The sequence below is a fragment of the Heteronotia binoei genome, chromosome 6, assembly GCF_032191835.1.
Source record: "Heteronotia binoei isolate CCM8104 ecotype False Entrance Well chromosome 6, APGP_CSIRO_Hbin_v1, whole genome shotgun sequence".
Lineage (NCBI taxonomy): Eukaryota > Metazoa > Chordata > Lepidosauria > Squamata > Gekkonidae > Heteronotia > Heteronotia binoei.
Window position 1 is genome coordinate 81,751,857 of NC_083228.1, and position 18,213 is coordinate 81,770,069.

Sequence of the window (18,213 nt, forward strand, 5' to 3'; positions counted from 1 at the left end):
CAAACAATGACAACAACTATGGTTGCAGGCTGATTACATATAGTTCAGTGTTCTGTAGGTACTCAGTGGACATAATTTTGTTGAATGTGCAGAACAAATGTTCAAGATGGTGTTTATATTTTAAAAATGTAGCAGAAGGTAACAGTCCTTTTATCAAGGAATAGGATTGTGGTATTTTGCAACTTTTGTTGTATGTATCACTTTGATTTTACTGTATTGTCTTTTACCTTTGTGACATACTTTTTGCATAATGGTATGTCATGCTATAGACAGGTTTGTTTGTTTGCATTATTTTATGACTCTCTGTTCCTAGTACCATTGCATTATTTATTTAAGGTCTTGAAACATTTTCTTTGGTTTTGCTATCTACCCCAAAAATTTAGGAACCAGACTTATTTTTCAGCTTTCAGAGTTTTATATTCTAATGACCATACTTTCTAATTACTGACACCATAAAATCTAATCCTAAATTAATCCCATTTTCTTGTAATTTTTAAGCTATAACAGAAATGTTATATATAAATAAATATGGGGTAATGGTGGTTGTTATCATAACAAAAAGCTAACCTGTAGAAGCTTTATACTTCTACTGAGAATCATGAAGCGGCACTTACAGTATATAACTGCTGAAAATACTCGGTGCCACAATAAAATTTCTAGGTGCCATTGCACTTTGGCATCTTGGATATGTGATTCCCTGGTTTATAGGGTGTCTAATGTTGTCTGATTAAATTATTTGTATTTTGTAGTCTGCCTTACGTTTCCATGAGTAAGGCAGGCTATAAATGAAGTAAATAAATAAATAGTGTTTCCAGAAAGGATGGATTCTTTCATTCAGTGCAGTGTGGACAGCTCCATGCATGTAATTGGTCTGTGCACAAGAAGCTGTTCCCGTTATTGATCTGAATGAGGAAATATTTGAGTGCATATGAATTCCTTGTATTCTTTAGAGTCTATGTATAAGCAGTACCTTGAATAAAGGCTTATGGTTTTTGTACAGATTTTAGTAGCTTCATAATAGTTTTGAGACTAGGGTTTCTTAAAAAGCAATTCATACCTGCAAATCCATTTCAAAAACATCTTGCTAGGTTTTGCTAAAAACCTAGAAAACAAAGAGGATCTCTGTAGGAGCACCAGTGACAAGATAGGATATGCAGAACAGTTTTAGGATTCTGCCATAGCTCAAATCATGTTTTCCAGACCTGGCATTTCTCATGACAGCCAGTGTCTTTTATTAGTTTGTGTTAAAGTAGGAGTTTGGGGACCTGAGTTCAGATCCCCATTCTGCCATGAAGAGCTCACCGAATGTTTTTGGGCTAGTCACTCCATCTCAACCTCAGCGACCTCATAGGGTCATTATGAGGATAAAGTGAAGATGGGATGGGAGAGTCATGTATGTTATCCTTAGCTCTTTGTAGAGAAGGCAGCATAATAACATAACTGACAGATTTTGGGGAAGGGTGAGCACTAATCCTCCTTCCTCATTTTCTGACGAACAATCTAAGCACAAGAATTTTGGTCTACGTATTTGTTTCTTTGGATTGCCTTTACTGATTGTTAAGACTACCAAAACCCCCTCAACATAAAATAATAATTTTCAGAAACAAATTTCAAAAATTTTGATAGAAAGGAGAAAAAAATGCTCATGTCTCAGACCACACATGACTTGGTATAGTGTAGTAGCTAAGGGACTGAGCTATGATCCAGGAAGTCATCAATTCTAGTCTTATCTCAGTCACAAACTCAGTGTAATCATAAACACAGTAGCACTCTTCTAAATCCATTGAAGTCAGAGGGATTAGAAAAGTGTAGCTCTGCTTAGAATGGCTCTGGAGTTCATCTAGCTTCAGTCTGTCATGTTATATCTCCACACCCAAATAACACCAGCCTTCCCTGCCCAATCTACTTAGTCTATTAATTTGCCTCAGCTTCCTTAGGGTACTGCCTTTACCACCTGGGTGCCAGTATCAGTTGATCCTGATTACTCTGAGAGAAACATGGCGCCTCCCCTGACACTCGCAACATTTCACTTTAGTTAGGAATTTTAACCTGCCATTAGGTATTAGTGTATTCTATTTTGATGAAGTGCTATGATGTTTTTATTGACTACTGTTTATTGTTTTACTATACCACCCTGAGCTTGCTTGCAGAGTAGGGCAGGATACAAGTATAATAAAATAAACAAGATGCTTTTGTTTTAAATTTAAAATGTTTTTTTTATTATTCAAGTCTTGTTGCAGAGTTCTGATTAGTTGTGTCATTTTCTGTCAGCGTGTGCTCATATGCATTATTAGAACTGAGGATGGCCAAATACATGATCATATAGCCTTCCAGATGATTTTAAATGTAAACCAGTACACAGTGAAAATTTACTACCATAGTGGTAAAACTTTAGAAAGAATTTTTGTATGAATTTGGTAAGTTTGAAGTAAGCTATTTCAATTGGCTTCAAAGGTGCAGTATATTTAAGATGAATCATGGTGCATTTTGTGGGGGGTTTTGTATTGTTTCATAGTATGGATATATTGTTTCACTATCATTTCAATTTTTATGTAAAATAGTTTAAACAATATTTTTGTGCTTTCAACAGGCCATGGTGCTGATGTCAAGTGTGTTGACTGGCATCCAACAAAGGGGCTGGTGGTCTCTGGAAGTAAAGATAGTCAACAGCCAATCAAGTTCTGGGATCCAAAGACCGGCCAGAGTCTTGCCACACTGTAAGTGGGGTTATGGTTGTGTCTGTACTCTTATAAACAAACATTTTAATGGTTTAAACCAGTGTTTCCCAACCTGTAGGTCAGGACCCAGACATGGGCAGCAAAGCCTCCGAATGTGGGTCAGAGGCCAGCCCTCCCTGATGGCCGCTCCTTTCCTGTGCATTGCTTTATTGTATTTTGGAAGCCAAGATCTGACCCTGGAAATGGTATCTTCCATGCCACACATTAGTTACTGTTTTTTATGTACTACACATACTTGTTGATCAAGTAAAATGTGTCCTGATGGTTACTATAGTGAGTTTCCTAGAATCTTAGAGGGTATTAAAATGAGTAACAGAGAAGGTGGTCAGAGGTGGAAATCTAATCTCCATATGCTAAGGCTGTGTATATCAGAATGCCACTTGCTAGGAGTTCATAGTGGGAGCAGCTGCACACTTTCTGTGATGTGTGCTGGTTTCTCAAAAATATCTGGTTAGCCACTGTGGAAAATGGAATGCTGAACTAGATGCCAAGGGTATAGCTTGCCAAGGGTGCTATAAAACCTTAGGCAAGCCTTGGATAGTTCATCATACCAAGAAAATTTGGGCTTGTGGGTCAGCATACCAAAAAGGTAGGGAACCACTGGGTTAAACCTTTTTTGGAATTACTACGTACTGGTTTTACCCTTTAAAATTTTTTTCATCTTGATAGCAAGTCTTTAGGCAACAAAATGGTATAAGACTTCAGATAAGTTTTACTTCTGCATTATATGAAATCTGTATTTTACAGGAATTTGTTTTATTGGTTTGAGTAGGCCTAACATAGATACATAGTATGGTGCTTTGGAGATGGAGAGAAGTCCTATTTCTTGATTATTTGCTTTTCCTGTTCTTCTGCATTTGCTTAAATTGTTACAAGTTTTAAAAAGATTTAGGATTTGGTGTGAGATGTTTCAAGAATACTATTGGCTGGACATGTCCAAGGTCCAATTTTTTTAAAAAAACAGCATTTTGAAAACATGAAATGTAGCTTGAGGTATTCCATGGCATTAAAGAAAAAGATCTTTAATGCTATCATTTCCTCTTTCACTGTTTCCTAGTGCAGATAGATCTTTCTGGAGACCTAGGAAGAAATGAGGGGAAAATTTGTGGGGGAGGAGAAATCCCATCTTTACCTTATTTAATGCTTCCACCCTCTCCCCCAGCCATGGGTTCTCTTCTACCACCAGTAGACCTCCTCCTGACGCCCAACTCTGTTCTCCCCTCATTGCTACTAAACAGTGGGTTTAAAACACTGGGTTTTGCCAGTGTTCATTTCCTGGGTTGGGTTGGTACAATTCCCAAATTCTAGTTCTTTTTCAGTGATCAACACATACACAGATTTGTTACCAACCTTTGATGGTTGATTTACCCCTGCCCCCCCCCCCCCAGTTAAGGTTGGTTTGTTTATTTGTTTTTTGGATTAAATCAGGTTTTTCTGCAAACGTCGTATTTTTCCCAGATTGACAGAACTCCTATTAATATCTTTGGTTGGCCCCATTGGATAGATTTGGCTTTTGGATATAGGGACTTTGCAGAAGTGTTAAGGTCTGTAGAATGCTTGTCTGCTATTGAGAAAGGACTGCAGGTTAATGTTGACTAGTGTTGGCCGATACTGATTACCTCTAAGAAGTACTTTATATGAGAGTTTGAGTTTAGTGGCACCTTTTAGACCAACAAAGTTTTTATTCAAGGCATGAGCTTTCATGTCACGTGCACACTTTCTCAGATATATTGAAATAGAAAGTAACAGTTTACTGATATAAATAGAGGGTGAACATCGAATCAGTACACAATGCAATGACAATGTTTAGATCTTCTTCGTGGTCTCTGTGCTTCACCCTCATGGGATATAGCACCTGCGCCGATCCCCCGAATCGGTACCTAAAAATCGGCCCGGGATTTTTTCACGCTCGGCACCAGTGGGCATGCGCGGGCGTCCCAGCACGCATGCTCACTGGCGCCAGCGCGCGGATCCCGCCAGTTCCTTTTTGACCGCTGCGCGAAGAGGATCTCCTTTCATTTCTCCGGTCAGTACTGTAATCCTTTGGATTGTTTCTTATTGTTTTATATAGCCCATTTATTGTTTTCTTAGTTAGTTAGTTGTTAAGATAGTTATTGTTTAAAAAAAATTGTTGGACTTTCCCTCTCGGGGCTTTGTTTTTCCCCCTTTTCTCTCAGAAATCTTCTGTGTGGTTTTTGCTTTGACGCCTATGGAAAGGCGTTGGGGTTTTTTTAAGAGGTGCCGCTCGTGTGGTAAGAATATCGCCCCTCCTGACGGTCACTCCCTCTGCATATTGTGTCTGGGCGAGGGACACCGAGTTGATTCGTGCCTGCACTGCTTAGCCTTCTCTAAGCAAACCCGCAAAAACTGTGCAGTGAGACTATCTGCGGCACTTGTGGAATCAGCTCTTCGCCCACCAAAAATGGCAACGGGCCCGTCGGTACCAATGGAAGAGGCTGCATCGACCCTGATGGTTACATCGGTCGAGCCATCGCTCGTGCAGACCAATTTGCCGGCCGAGAGAGGCTGACCCACTAAACGACCCTCTGAAGGGTCAGTGGCGACTCCAGCCAGGAAGCGTAGGGACTATTCGGAGACCCGATCGCCCCCCCCCCCCGAAGAAGTCGAGAAGAGAAAGACCAGACTCTCCCACACTCCTACTTCTCAGGACGCTTTGGTGTTGACTCAAGCTGCTCCATCCCGAAAGATCCTGGCGTCTCCACGTCCGAGGAGTCTTTCGACATCGAGAGGCAGAGTGTCACAGCAGCTCCGTCTGTCGGGATCGGAGCACGAAATTGATCTGACCCAGCGGGACACATCGACGACCGTTGCGTTGGCTGTAACAAAAGTCATCCTACAGGCAGTGAAGGAGCCTTGGGCGAAGCCAGTGTTCACCCCTATTTCCTCGAGAAGATTGGATCATATGTATCAGGTCCAGGAGGCTGGTGCTGAGTTTCTGTTTGCGCACCCCATACCCAACTCAGTGGTATTCTCGTCATCCAAGGCCCGCAAGACCCATTCTTCGCCACCTGACAAGGAGGGCAAGAAATTGGACAGTGCTGGTCGCAAGTTTTATTCAGCGGGAGCTCTAGGAGTAAAGGTATCTAATTATGCTGCTTGCATGGCTAGATACCAATACTCAGTTTGGGAACAGCTCACCCCCTTTTGTCCTCCCTGAGCGAGGAAAAGAGATCTGCGTTCCGGAAGTTACAGAAGGAGGGCTTTGCTGTAGCCAAGCAACAACTGACTGCAGCAAAGCACATGGTTGACATATCAGCCAAAACCATCACATCTGCTGTCTCCCTGTGCTGTCACTCTTGGCTGAGGTCTACAGCTCTCCAGCCTCACACCAGGGCCTTCGTAGAAGATCTACCCTTTGAGGGTGAAGGTCTCTTCAGCTCAACCACAGACAGTGTCCTCCAGGAGATGAACAAGAGCATAAAGACCTCAAGGAACCTGGGTGTCCCGGCCTCATCTAAGACAGCTAGGCCAAAGCAGTGGCACAAATCCTGGCCTAAGCAGCCCTACCAAAAATTCTCCCCTGAGCCGCAATGGAGATCTCGATCTTCCCAACCAGAAAATAGGCCTCCTTACAGGGGAGATAACCGAAACAGGTTTGCTTCAGCACAAACCACTGGCAAATCTAAGGGTGCTCACCCACAAAAGCAGGGCCTTTGACTTTCCAGTAGCACGCATTGCTGGCCCTACTTCATCTACCATCCGCCTTCGTCCATACCTTCTGGCTTGGGAGTCCATCTCCACAGACAGGTGGGCTCTTTCCATCATAGCAGAAGGGTACAAGATAGACTTCGTTCAGGTTCCGACTCAGTCGGTGATTGTCACCACACCTCCTTCCCCACCTCTGCTGGCGGAGGTGAGCAACCTCTTACAGAAACAAGCCATAGAACCGGTCCCAGTAGAGGCCAGAATGGGAGGCTTCTACTCTCGTTATTTCCTGGTTCCCAAACGGGATGGGGGATTGAGGCCAATTATGGACCTTCGGAATCTGAACAAGTTTATCGTGTACCAGAAATTTAGAATGTCCACTCTGCAAACAATCCTTCCCCTCATCAACCAAGGGGACTGGATGGCAACGTTGGATCTCAGGGATGCCTACTTCCACGTCAGCATTCATCCTGCATACAGCCATTTCCTTCGGTTTGCAGTAGGCTCCAACCACTTCCAGTACAAAGCCCTTCTGTTCGGTCCACTGCACCTTGGGTGTTCACCAAGATGATGAGTGTGGTGGCCGCACATCTCCGGCTTCAAGGTATAGTCATCTTTTCATACATCGACGATTGGCTCCTTGTGGCAGAGCCATATTACCACCACTCTTCGTCTTCTTCACACCTTAGGTCTGCAGGTCAACATGGAAAAGTCTCATCTTACTCCATCACAGACAGTTCAGTTCATAGGGGCTTTGCTGGACACAAACCTTCACCGCGCCTTTCTGCCTCAGCAGAGAGCGATGGACATCATCAATCTTGTCAATCTTTTAGAGTCAGAAATGGGGCACAGCACAACAGCTGCAGCGGATGCTGGGGCTGATGGCGGCGACTACAAGCGTGCTGCTGTTTGCAAAATTGAGAATGAGAGGTCTTCAACTGTGGTTTCTCAGACAGTTTTGGCCTTTCAGGGACTCACCTCGGAAGAGGTTTATGATTCCACCCTTGACCCTCCAGACCCTGCAATGGTGGAAATCCAGAGGCAATATTTGTCAGGGAGCTCCCTTCCACCTACCTGCAACAACTGTGACCATCACCACAGATGTGTCTCTGTGGGGCTGGGGTGCTCACATGGACTCTGTGGGGCTGGGGTGCCCTTGGCCTCCTCGATTGACTCATTGCCACATAAACTACCTGGAACTGTTGGCAGTTCATTTCGCCCTTCTGTCCCATAGTGGCTGGGAAGGCGGTGGCCCTTTTGACGGACAACACTACAGCCCTGTGTTATATCAACAGGCAGGGCGGGACAGTCTCTCGACAATTCTGCGCACTAGCACTAGAGCTGTGGATGGAGTGCCTGGAGCACGACATCTTTGTAAGGGCTGCACACCTTTCAGGGGTGTTCAATCTGTAGGCAGACTCGTTGAGCAGAGGAGCAGCATCCCCACACGAGTGGGAGATACAGTGGCGCTTCCTTCAACATGTGTTTCAGCTCTAGGGTATCCTCAAGTGGGTGTGTTTGCCACAGCCTGGAACCAGAAGTGCCTTCTGTTTTGTTCCAGGGGGGGCACAGATCCAGAGTCATTGGGAGACGGCCTGATGTTCCCGTGGAACGATTGGTTCCTGTACCTGTTTCCGCCTCTGCCATTGCTGACAAGAGTTGTCAACAAAATTGCAAGAGAAAGGCCATGCTGCATCCTAGTGACACCATGGTGGCCTCGGCAGAACTGGTTCCCGATCTTGCTTCAACTAGCGAGGGGGGTTTTCTACCAGTTTCCGGTGGAACTGGACTTTCTGTCAGCCGAGGATGGACATGTATTCCATCACAACGTGCCTCACCTGAAGCTGACAGCGTGGTTCATCAACCCTGTGGGTTCTCCAGTAGATTCCAGCACGTCTTCCTAAATAGTAGGAAGTTGTCTACTCGTGCTTCCTATGATAGGAAGTGGCGAAAGTTTCTTCAGTTCTTAACTGAGCCTACAGTCTCACCCCAACAGGTGGGGCTATTGGTGATTTTTGATTTTTTGTTATCTCTGGTGGATGCTGGCCTTGTTTTTTCGTCAGTTAAAGTTTATTTAGCAGCGATTTCAGCGTACCATGAGCCTCTTGAGGGGCATTCAGTTTTTGCACACCCTCATTCTAAGAGGTTTCTAAAAGGTCTGCTCAGGTTTCATCCTCCATCGAGGTCACCCCCACAGCTCTGGGACTTGACTTTAGTTTTGGACAGGGTGACTCGGTGTCCCTTTGAGCCAATGGCCACATGTTCTTTACAGCTTCTGTCCTGGAAGACTACTTTTTTGATAGCAATCACATCGGCACGCCATGCAGGGGAGCTCATGGCTATGCATTGTGACTACCTATACCTAGTTTTTCAGGAGTCTGGAGTGTCGTTGGCTCCTGATGTTTCTTTTCTTCCCAAGGTGGTTCCCCAGTTTCACCTTAAGTTGGAAGTTTGGTTACCCACGTTTTATCCTATGCCTTCCTCGGATGAGGAACATAGGTGGCATGCTCTGGATGTTAAGCGTGCCTTATTGTTTTATTTGAGTCATTCTACGAGTTTTTGCCAGGACCAGCATCTTTTTGTTTCCTATGCTGCTCCTAAGTTGAGCTCCAGAATCTCATCTCAGCGACTTTCCAAGTGGCTCACTGAGACTATTAAACTGTGCTACTTGCTGGCAAAGAAGCCGTTGCCTGGGCCCATTCGTGGACACTCTACTAGAGCAATGGCGACGTCGGTAGTGTTCCTGAAAGGTGTTTCGACAGATGTGTGCAAGGCTGCCACCTGGTCCTCTCCGCATGCTTTCATGAAGCACTACGCTCTGGATGTGCAAGCTCAGCAGAGGACTCATCTTGGAGCTGTGGTGCTGCAAGCTGTCTCTTCTGGTTGACCATCTTCCCGCCTCCAGGTATGTCTTGCTTGCTAATCTCCCATGAGTGTGAAGCACAGAGACCATGAAGAAGATAGACAGGTTGCTTACCTGTAATTGTAGATCTTCGAGTGGTCATCTGTGCATTCACACTACCCGCCCTCCTTCCCCACTGCTGACGGTCTCCCTATGTTAGGGGGCTTCCAGCGGTCAAGAAGGAACTGGCAGGATCTGCGAACTGGCGCCGGTGAGCATGCGTGCTGGGACACCCACACATGCCCACTGGTGCCAAGTGTGAAAAAATCCCGGGCTTTTTAGGTACCGATTCAGGGGATCAGCACAGGCGCTATATCCCATGAGTGTGAATGCAGAGATGACCACTCGAAGATCTACAGTTACAGGTAAGCAACCTGTCTTTTTTGCATCAGTTAAAATAACAAGTTAAGTTTATATGGTATAGTCACAATTTGTTTGGATTCAATTATGGGGAACACAGTAAATATGACAAAATGGGAAACTGATTGTATAAAAGGATTCTTCTTAATTGTGGAATGTAAGAAGAATCAACTGAGAGTATGCCTCAGTGCTCCACTTGCTCCAGTGCTCCATGCCAAGCATGATGGTAATTAACAGCATCTTTTTCTTCAAGGTGGGGTGTATGTCTCCTCTGTCACCAGATCAGGGAACTACATTCCAATATACCTTGCATTATATTACAGTCACTACTCAAATATATTATTCTAAAAAAGAAATTCACTAAAAGAGAATGTAGTTCCCTTCTTGGTGAAAATACATATGTAAGAATTAAATGGCTTCTATCATTTTTTTAAAAAATGCTTTGTTTAATTCCCAGAGTCTTCTTAAGAATAGTGATAATTATATTAGGATTTCTGTTGGTTTGTTATAGTTGCTTATATATTAATTTTGTACAATTACTGTCTTTAAATCTCTCCCAGACATGCTCATAAAAACACTGTGATGGAGGTCAAATTGAACCTGAATGGCAATTGGCTACTTACAGCATCCCGTGATCATCTCTGCAAACTCTTTGATATCCGAAATCTGAAAGAAGAGCTTCAGGTCTTCCGGGGTCATAAAAAAGAGGCCACAGGTTTAAAACTAATTACTTTCCTTGTAATTTTTTCTTAGAATCATAGAGTAGGAAGGGACTTCCAGGACAATCTAGTCCACCCCCCTGCACAATTCAGGGAAGTCACAAATACCTTCCCACACAAAAATACATCCCCAGTGACCCCTGCTCCATGGCCAGAAGATGGCAAAAACCTCCAGGATCCCTTGTCAAACTAGCTTGGAGGAAAATTACTGACTGACCTAACTGTCAGGAAGTTCTTCCTAATGTTTAGCCGGAAACATTTGATTAATTTCAGCTATTGGTTCTGGTCTGACCTTCTGGGGCAACAGAAAACAATTGTGCACCATCCTCTATATGACAGCCCTTCACATACTTTGAAGATGGTGATCACACTAGGGATGTGCAAAAAAAAAAATTTGGTTTTACACGGATTCGGAAGTATACGGGGGGAAAAAATTCGGAATCCCCGTATACTCCTGAATACCGCATTCGGAATAGCCGCATATACGGTAGATGCGCGGCTATTACCGAATATACGGCCCTATTATACCCTATGGGCCATTGAAATCAGTGGCAAATAGGGTATATTTGAAGCCGCATGGAGGGGAGAGGGTTTGAGGGAGAGCCCTCAAATTTGCAGGGGACCTGCAGGGGACTCTCCCCTCCAACCCCCCCAAGTCCCAAAAAGATTGGGCCAGGGGATCCCATTCCAGGGGCACCCAAAGAGGGTGCCCCTATTCCATCATTATACCCTATGGGCCATTGAAATCAATGGCAACATAGGGCATAATTAGAGGCTACTGGGGGGCAGGGGGTTTGAAGGAGAGCCCCCAAATTTGCAGGGGACCTGCAGGGGACTCTCCCCTCCAACCCCCCCAAGTCCCAAAAAGATTGGGCCAGGGGGTCCCTGTCTTTGGGCTCCCCAAAAGGCCCATTGCCAACGATGGGGAAAGCCCAATTAGCCACTTCCTCACTGTAATTGTCGTGGGAAAAGTGGCTCTGGGGAGCAGGGGGTTTTGAGGAGAGCCCCCCGAACTGCTGTGCAGCTTCAGGGCACTGTCCCACACAAAACCCACAAGGCCAAAAAAAATTGGACCAGGGGGTCCAATTCCTGGGGCACCCAAAGCCAAACCTAACCACATCTCTCACCCAGGTGCCAGCTTCCCTGCCACAGAACACACAATCTACAGATGCCAGCTCTCCAGCCCTGCCCCAAACAACACGGGGAGAGCTGGCCAACCACAACAAGCCTGCTGGTTCTGGGTCTCTCACCCAGGTGCCAGCTTCCCTGCCACAGAACACACAATCTACAGATGCCAGCTCTCCATCCCTGCCCCAAACAACACGGGGAGAGCTGGCCAACCACAACAAGCCTGCTGGTTCTGGGTCTCTCACCCAGGTGCCAGCTTCCCTGCCACAGAACACACAATCTACTCTATAAAAACAAGAAAGTGACCCAGCCCACACACACCCTCGCCAACCCCCACACCAACCAGAGGTAATTTAAAAAAAACAAAACAAAACCAGCAGAATCACAAAAGGCCAAGTGTTAAAAAAGTGGCCTTTTCACCAACAAAAAAGCTCAGGCCAAATAAGTCAACAACACCCCCACCCCCAAACCAAGAAAAGGGACAACAGGAGAAAAGGCCAAGCAACTCAAGTGTTAAAAAATGGCCTTTTCACCAGTAAGAAAGCTCAGGCCAAATTAGTCAACAACACTCCCCCCCTAAAACCAGAACCAGGAAAAGGGGGACAAAAGTGGCCTTTTAAACAATGGAAATTAGGCCAAACAGCACCCCCCCCCCAAGAACCCGAAGATAAGAGTAACAGCAGCAGCACAACACAGCAGCAACAAATCAAACACTGAATACTTTTAAAACAGTAAAAAAATTAACTTTTAACAATACAGGAACTTTGCCAACCCCTCCCCCCCAAAAAACCCCTTCACCCTAACCCCAAGAAATCCAAGCCACCCAAATCAGGAGAAGTAAAAGGACACTGCACTTTTAAAAGTCCTCTCACTAAATTAAGATATGGGCAAATTGGCAACCCCCACCCCACCCCAGGCCCCCTCCCCAAGCAGAAACCCCTAACCCCAAATAAGCTACCCCACCACCACCCAAATCTGGATAAGTAAAGGGACTCTAAGTCTTAAAAAGTCCTTTTACCAACAATAAATAAAAACAAGAACCCCAAGACTGTCTTACCTTGTCTTCTCTAGTCCAGGGAAGTCTTGTAAGGCTGAGTGAGAGAGCAGCAGGCAGCAGCTGAAGCCAAGGGCCAGCCAGCAGCAGCACAATCTCTCACACACAGCAGCAATGGAGGAGTCCAGCCAGGAAGGAAGACTCCTTAAAAAGCCCTGCAAAGCATGCATTTGCAATGCATTTTGCAAATGCATGCTTTGGATTGGCTGCTGGGGCTCCTCTTCCCCCTCCCCCCCCTCCCTGATCCCAGGGAGGCTATGGGAGAGGCGGGAAAAAGCAACTAAAGGCGGGAAAGTAGGCAAGCAGCTCCTTTGAGGCTGCAGAAGATACTTTCCCGCCTTTTGAATTGACAGCCGTATACTTTCGAATAGCCATTCGTAAGTATACGGCGAGCCGTATTCGGCTGCTGTATAATGGGCGCCTATGGGGATCGGCTGCAGCCTATTCCGTATACAACCGAATCAGTGGTGATTCGGCTGTAAATACAGTTCGGCCGAACCGAATGCACATCCCTAGATCACACCACCTCTCAGTTGTCTCCTCTTCAGGCTAAACATACCCAGCTCTTTCAACCTTTCCTCATAGGACTTGGTCTCCAGATCCCTCACTATCTTTGTTGCCCTCCTCTGGACACATTCCAGCTTTTCTATAACCTTCTTAACTTATGGTGCCCCATACTGAACACAGTACTCTAGGTGAGGTCTAACCACATCAGAGTAAAGTGTACCATCATTTCACGTGCTCTGGACACAATACTTCTGTTGATACAGCCAAAATTGCATTTGCCTTTTTGGCCACCATGTAACACTACTGACTCATATTCAGTGTGCAATCCACTAAGACCCCTAGATCCTTTTCACACATACTACTGCCAAGTCTCCCCCATCCTATAATGATGCATTGGATTTTTCGTCCCTAAATGCAGAACTTTACATTTATCCCTATTAAAATTCATTTTGTTGGTTTTAGCCCAGTTCTCCAGCCTGTCAAGATCATCCTGTGTCCTGGCTCTGTCTCCTACTGTATTTGTGATCTCTCTTAATATCATTTGCAAATGTAATAAGCATTACCTCTATTCCTTCATCCAACTCATTTATAAAGATGTTGAACAAAACAGGTCCCAGGACAGATCCTTGAGGCGGTCCACATCACCTCACCAAGAGGATTATAGAACCATTTATGAATAAGATAACTGCTTGAAGAAATATGCAACAGCTGTCACCTGAAAAAAAATAGCTGGACCTTATGATTGACTGCTAGGGTAGCTTCTCCATTCATTAAAGCATTTTCTTCTCCTCCAAGTCCTCCTATGAGACCTCCTCCTTTAACAGGTTACTCTGAACTAGTATACCAAAGTTCCCTTTCTTGCACTGATGCTTGGCTCCCCATACTGCTAATTTTAATCCCTGACCTCTTATTTTCTTCATCTCCTGCAAGCTGTTCAGTTGAATGGAAGACTTAAGCTGTGTGTATACATTGTAGTGTGAGCCATGTTTGAGAACATGGTAAAATGTAACTGTATAGTAATAGTTTTGAATGTCTACATTACAGCTGTTGCCTGGCATCCTGTTCATGAAGGTCTTTTTGCCAGCGGAGGATCTGATGGCTCTTTGCTGTTCTGGCATGTTGGGTATGTATCTCAGTCACAGGCCTAATTGCAGATTATAGCTGAGAAGCTCCATTTTTCTCTTTAGTCGTTTTACTAATTTTTAAAATATTTTTGTCTGATACTTTATAATTATGTATTATTATCCATCTTGGGTACTTCTAGTGGGAAGAAAGATATTCATCTACATGAATTACATAAATAATCTCTCTCCTTTAGGTAATACTTGATTGTTTTCATACTAAGCTTAGTTTTTCATATACCAGTAGAGGAAATCTAAGAAAATAAGGATCAGTCAAACTCTGTGGAATAAGAGATTACTTTTTCTACATAAATTAGGGTTTTTCTTGAAAATGAAATGAAAATAAAAGTGATTTCTTTGCATTGACACACATGAAAATAACATACGTTTGATTTCTGCTGTGTGTCACTGTCCAGATGCCTTCTGGAAAGAAAAAGACTACATGTAATTTTTTTTCCTAAGATGTATTATTAAGAATTTATACTATTTATAGTGCCAGAACTGCATCCACATTATAGTAAGGAACTTACATTGACCATCATTGTAAGTCTTCTGTCATCGAAAAAGGAATGGTCCCTTGTTCATTTGTTTAATTTACTGTTTTTAATATATTTCAGGGTGGAAAAGGAGGTAGGTGGTATGGAAATGGCACATGAAGGAATGATCTGGAGTCTAGCTTGGCATCCTCTAGGACACATTCTGTGCTCAGGATCAAATGATCACACCAGGTATTTTGTTAAATAGATAATTTGGAATGTTTTAACTTAAGGAGCATTTTACTTTTATTTGGCAGTTCTAAATCTGGAGTTGTCCTCAGCATTCATGTGCATGCATCCACACAAATCCTTTCTGTAGGCGGTTGCAAGATGTGAAGTCAAGCAACTCTGTCATGACAAAAGAAATCTCAACTTTGTCTGCAAGAGAACTGGTTTTGCCACTTTCATGATTGGTGGGTGAGGGGTGGTGACCTCTTGTTACTATTGAATATCATGACACAAATTTTACATCCTGTAGTCCTGGGGTAATGATAACCTCCCATTACTGCCTTTGGTGCAGAACAAATGGCCCTTTTCTGTTGTAAAACAGCTTATGATTTAAGCCATGGTCCTATTCGTGAGTGTCCTCCCACTTCATTGACAATCATAGCTTATCAGTGCAATCCTAATGAGTTCTACACAGAATCTTACTGAATTATACTCAGTGGGGCTTACTCCCAGGAAAGTGGGAGTTATTTTACCTTTACGTAAAGTTAGAAGGTTACAAGCTCCAAAAGATCAAAGTTCAGCATACAAATCAACGAAAGATACTATCTCTTATTTTTATTCTGACAGCAAATTCTGGACCCGTAATCGTCCTGGAGATAAAATGAGAGATCGTTACAACCTGAATCTTCTTCCAGGAATGTCAGAGGATGGTGTGGAATATGGTATATATACAAGATTTATCCAATACAGCCATATATATATAAATAATGAAAGACTGATTAGACAAACCTAAGCAGGCAGTCATCTCAGAGTTCCTGTATCTTACAAATGCGTAGCTCTCTTATCAATGTGATGGTGTCTACTGTTTGTATTTTCAGTTCAGCTCGTCATTCTAATAAATACATGATTGTTTCCAAGTCAGTTAAGGGACTGAAACTGCATTACTGCACTGACTGACCAGTCACTAGAACAGAGACAGAGGGAGTGTGACCCTCCTGATACTCACTGGACCTCTCAGTGGTTTTCAGTATCATTCGCTATGGTATCCTTCTGTGCTTCCTTAACTAAAATTAACTACTGTAATCTTTGTCTAGGATCTTTAAAATGTATTCATTTGTGTTAAAAATGTATGTCCCATCTTTCAGGTACACTCTCAAGGTAATGTAGAATTTTAAAAATGAAAACAACTAGCTCTTGTCAAAATCTTAAAAGCACAAAATACATTTTTAATTACAAACTTTTGTTCTTTTATTTTTATCACTGTGAGGCCAGAGGCTACCTTTGTCATGTAGGAATTTTGATGACAAGCCATTTGTTATCACTTCTTAGTTATTAGATGAGTTTTCTTTTTTCAAATCCTTGCAGTCCAGTAAATGAGTAACTTGTAAAATAGATGGTGTTGTGAGAAATTAATATTCATATTTGCAATCAGTAGGACGCCAGGATCAGGTCGTTACTTGTGGTCTATATTAGTGCAGTTTGTTGGAGTAATGACAGTTGTTGCAGCCTGATGGACAAATTCTCTGGGCAAGTTCATCTTACCACACAATTGTTGGATCCTTGCCAGTTCAGGCTTATGATATCTTGCTGAACAGGATTGCCTGGGTGGGTTCAGAAGGAGGGAACAGCTCTTTTTAGCCCATTGAAGGAGACAGATATAAACCTCCTCCTGGAGGTATTCTTCAATCCATTTCTGTTCCTTCAAGGGGAGAGCAGCTTCATCCAAAACAGACTGACTCCTAATGATGTCAGAAGGGTACCATAGTGAATGATGCTGAAAACCACTGAGAGGTCCAGTGAGTATCAGATGGGTCGCACTCCCTCTGTCTCTGTTCTAGTGACTGGTCAGTCAGTGCAGTAATGCAGTTTCAGTTCCTTAACTGACTTGGAAACAAATGGGTCCATCTCATCCAAAAACCAGGAGTTGCAAAGCTATCACATGTTTGGCTTGTATTCATTTTTATACCTTTATATTATTTATTTATTCATTCATTCTATTTACTGAATCGCCCCATCCTGACCAAAGCTGGGCTCTGGGTGATGTACAACAAATAAAAACAGTATATTAATTAAAATAGTACAATAATACAAATTGAAATGGTAAATTTCTAAAACCATGATGGCATCCTAGCAATTTTGTCCTTCAGCCAGATCATTGGAGCATATGTTGGGGGGGGGACTTTGGGAGGGGGAGAAAAGGAGCTGGGGATATTTAGCCTGGAGAGGAGGCGGCTGAGAGGTGATATGATCACCATATTCAAGTACTTGAAGGGCTGTCATATAGAGGATGGTGTGGAATTATTTTCTGTGGACCCAGAAGGTAGGACCACAAGCAGTGGGTTGAAATTAAATCAAAAGAGGTTCTGGCTCAACATTAGGAAGATCGTGACAGCGATTCCTCAGTGGAACAGGCTTCCTTGGGAGGTGGTGGGCTCTCCTTCCTTGGAGGTTTTTAAACAGAGGCTAGATGGCCATCTGAAAGCAATGAAGATCCTGTGAATTTAGGGGGAGGTGTTTACGAGTTTCCTTCATTGTGCAGGGGGTTGGACTAGATGACCCTGGAGGTCCCTTCCAACTCTATGATTCTATGAAAAGAAAGGTGCTAGCCATTAGTATCTTGTTAGTTTTAATTAACTGACTACCTTTCATTACTTGCTCATTGCTCAAAGCATTTTCAATAAAAACAGACTGTTTAAAAATCAGCCCATAATTCTGTCATATTCAAATACTTAACACAATTGAAACCAAATCAGGAAAATCCCAGCTGAACCATACAGCCTACTCTGTCACCTGAAGTGGGTGAGAGGAACAGAAGCTCTCCTAATGTGCTTTTATCAGCATTTTAGTGATTATTTGGAAGCTGAGAGTATGTAGGGTGTAAACGTCAAGTAAAAATGTTAAATTACCCAAGAATGTCTTAAGAAATGTAGACTAGTAATCATCAGTGTATTTTCCATTTCCAGATGACCTAGAACCTAATAGTCTTGCAGTGATTCCAGGGATGGGAATACCTGAGCAACTGAAGCTAGCCATGGAACAAGAGCAAATGGGTAACAACAACATTTATATTTAGAAGTTCATTTTCATGTACTATAAAGACATTGGGTGAATTTGTCCTGTGCCTTGTGTTTTGATGTCATTTTTAGCTGCAAAAATCAATGGATTAAGGGCATTAAGACATTTGAACAAATGGCATATAGATAGCAATTGCATATGGACTTATTTTTAGATATTTGCAAGTTTCTAGAAACTTGCATGTAGTTCCACCACCACTGTTGTGATTTTTTTCTTTATGTATCTTTCTTTTATTTTCT

At 43.3% G+C, this 18,213-nt stretch overlaps 1 protein-coding gene across 1 annotated transcript in view; it reads left to right on the forward strand.

Moving 5' to 3' along the window:
* WDR33 (WD repeat domain 33) overlaps nucleotides 1-18,213 on the forward strand; it is a 97,424-nt gene that overhangs the window by 55,306 nt on the left and 23,905 nt on the right. Inside the window, exons 9-14 of the mRNA XM_060241938.1 lie at nucleotides 2,591-2,717; nucleotides 10,227-10,381; nucleotides 14,119-14,197; nucleotides 14,813-14,923; nucleotides 15,527-15,621; nucleotides 17,863-17,949. Of these exons, the coding sequence (XP_060097921.1) occupies nucleotides 2,591-2,717; nucleotides 10,227-10,381; nucleotides 14,119-14,197; nucleotides 14,813-14,923; nucleotides 15,527-15,621; nucleotides 17,863-17,949 (654 nt within the window). The remainder of the gene's footprint in view (nucleotides 1-2,590; nucleotides 2,718-10,226; nucleotides 10,382-14,118; nucleotides 14,198-14,812; nucleotides 14,924-15,526; nucleotides 15,622-17,862; nucleotides 17,950-18,213) is intronic.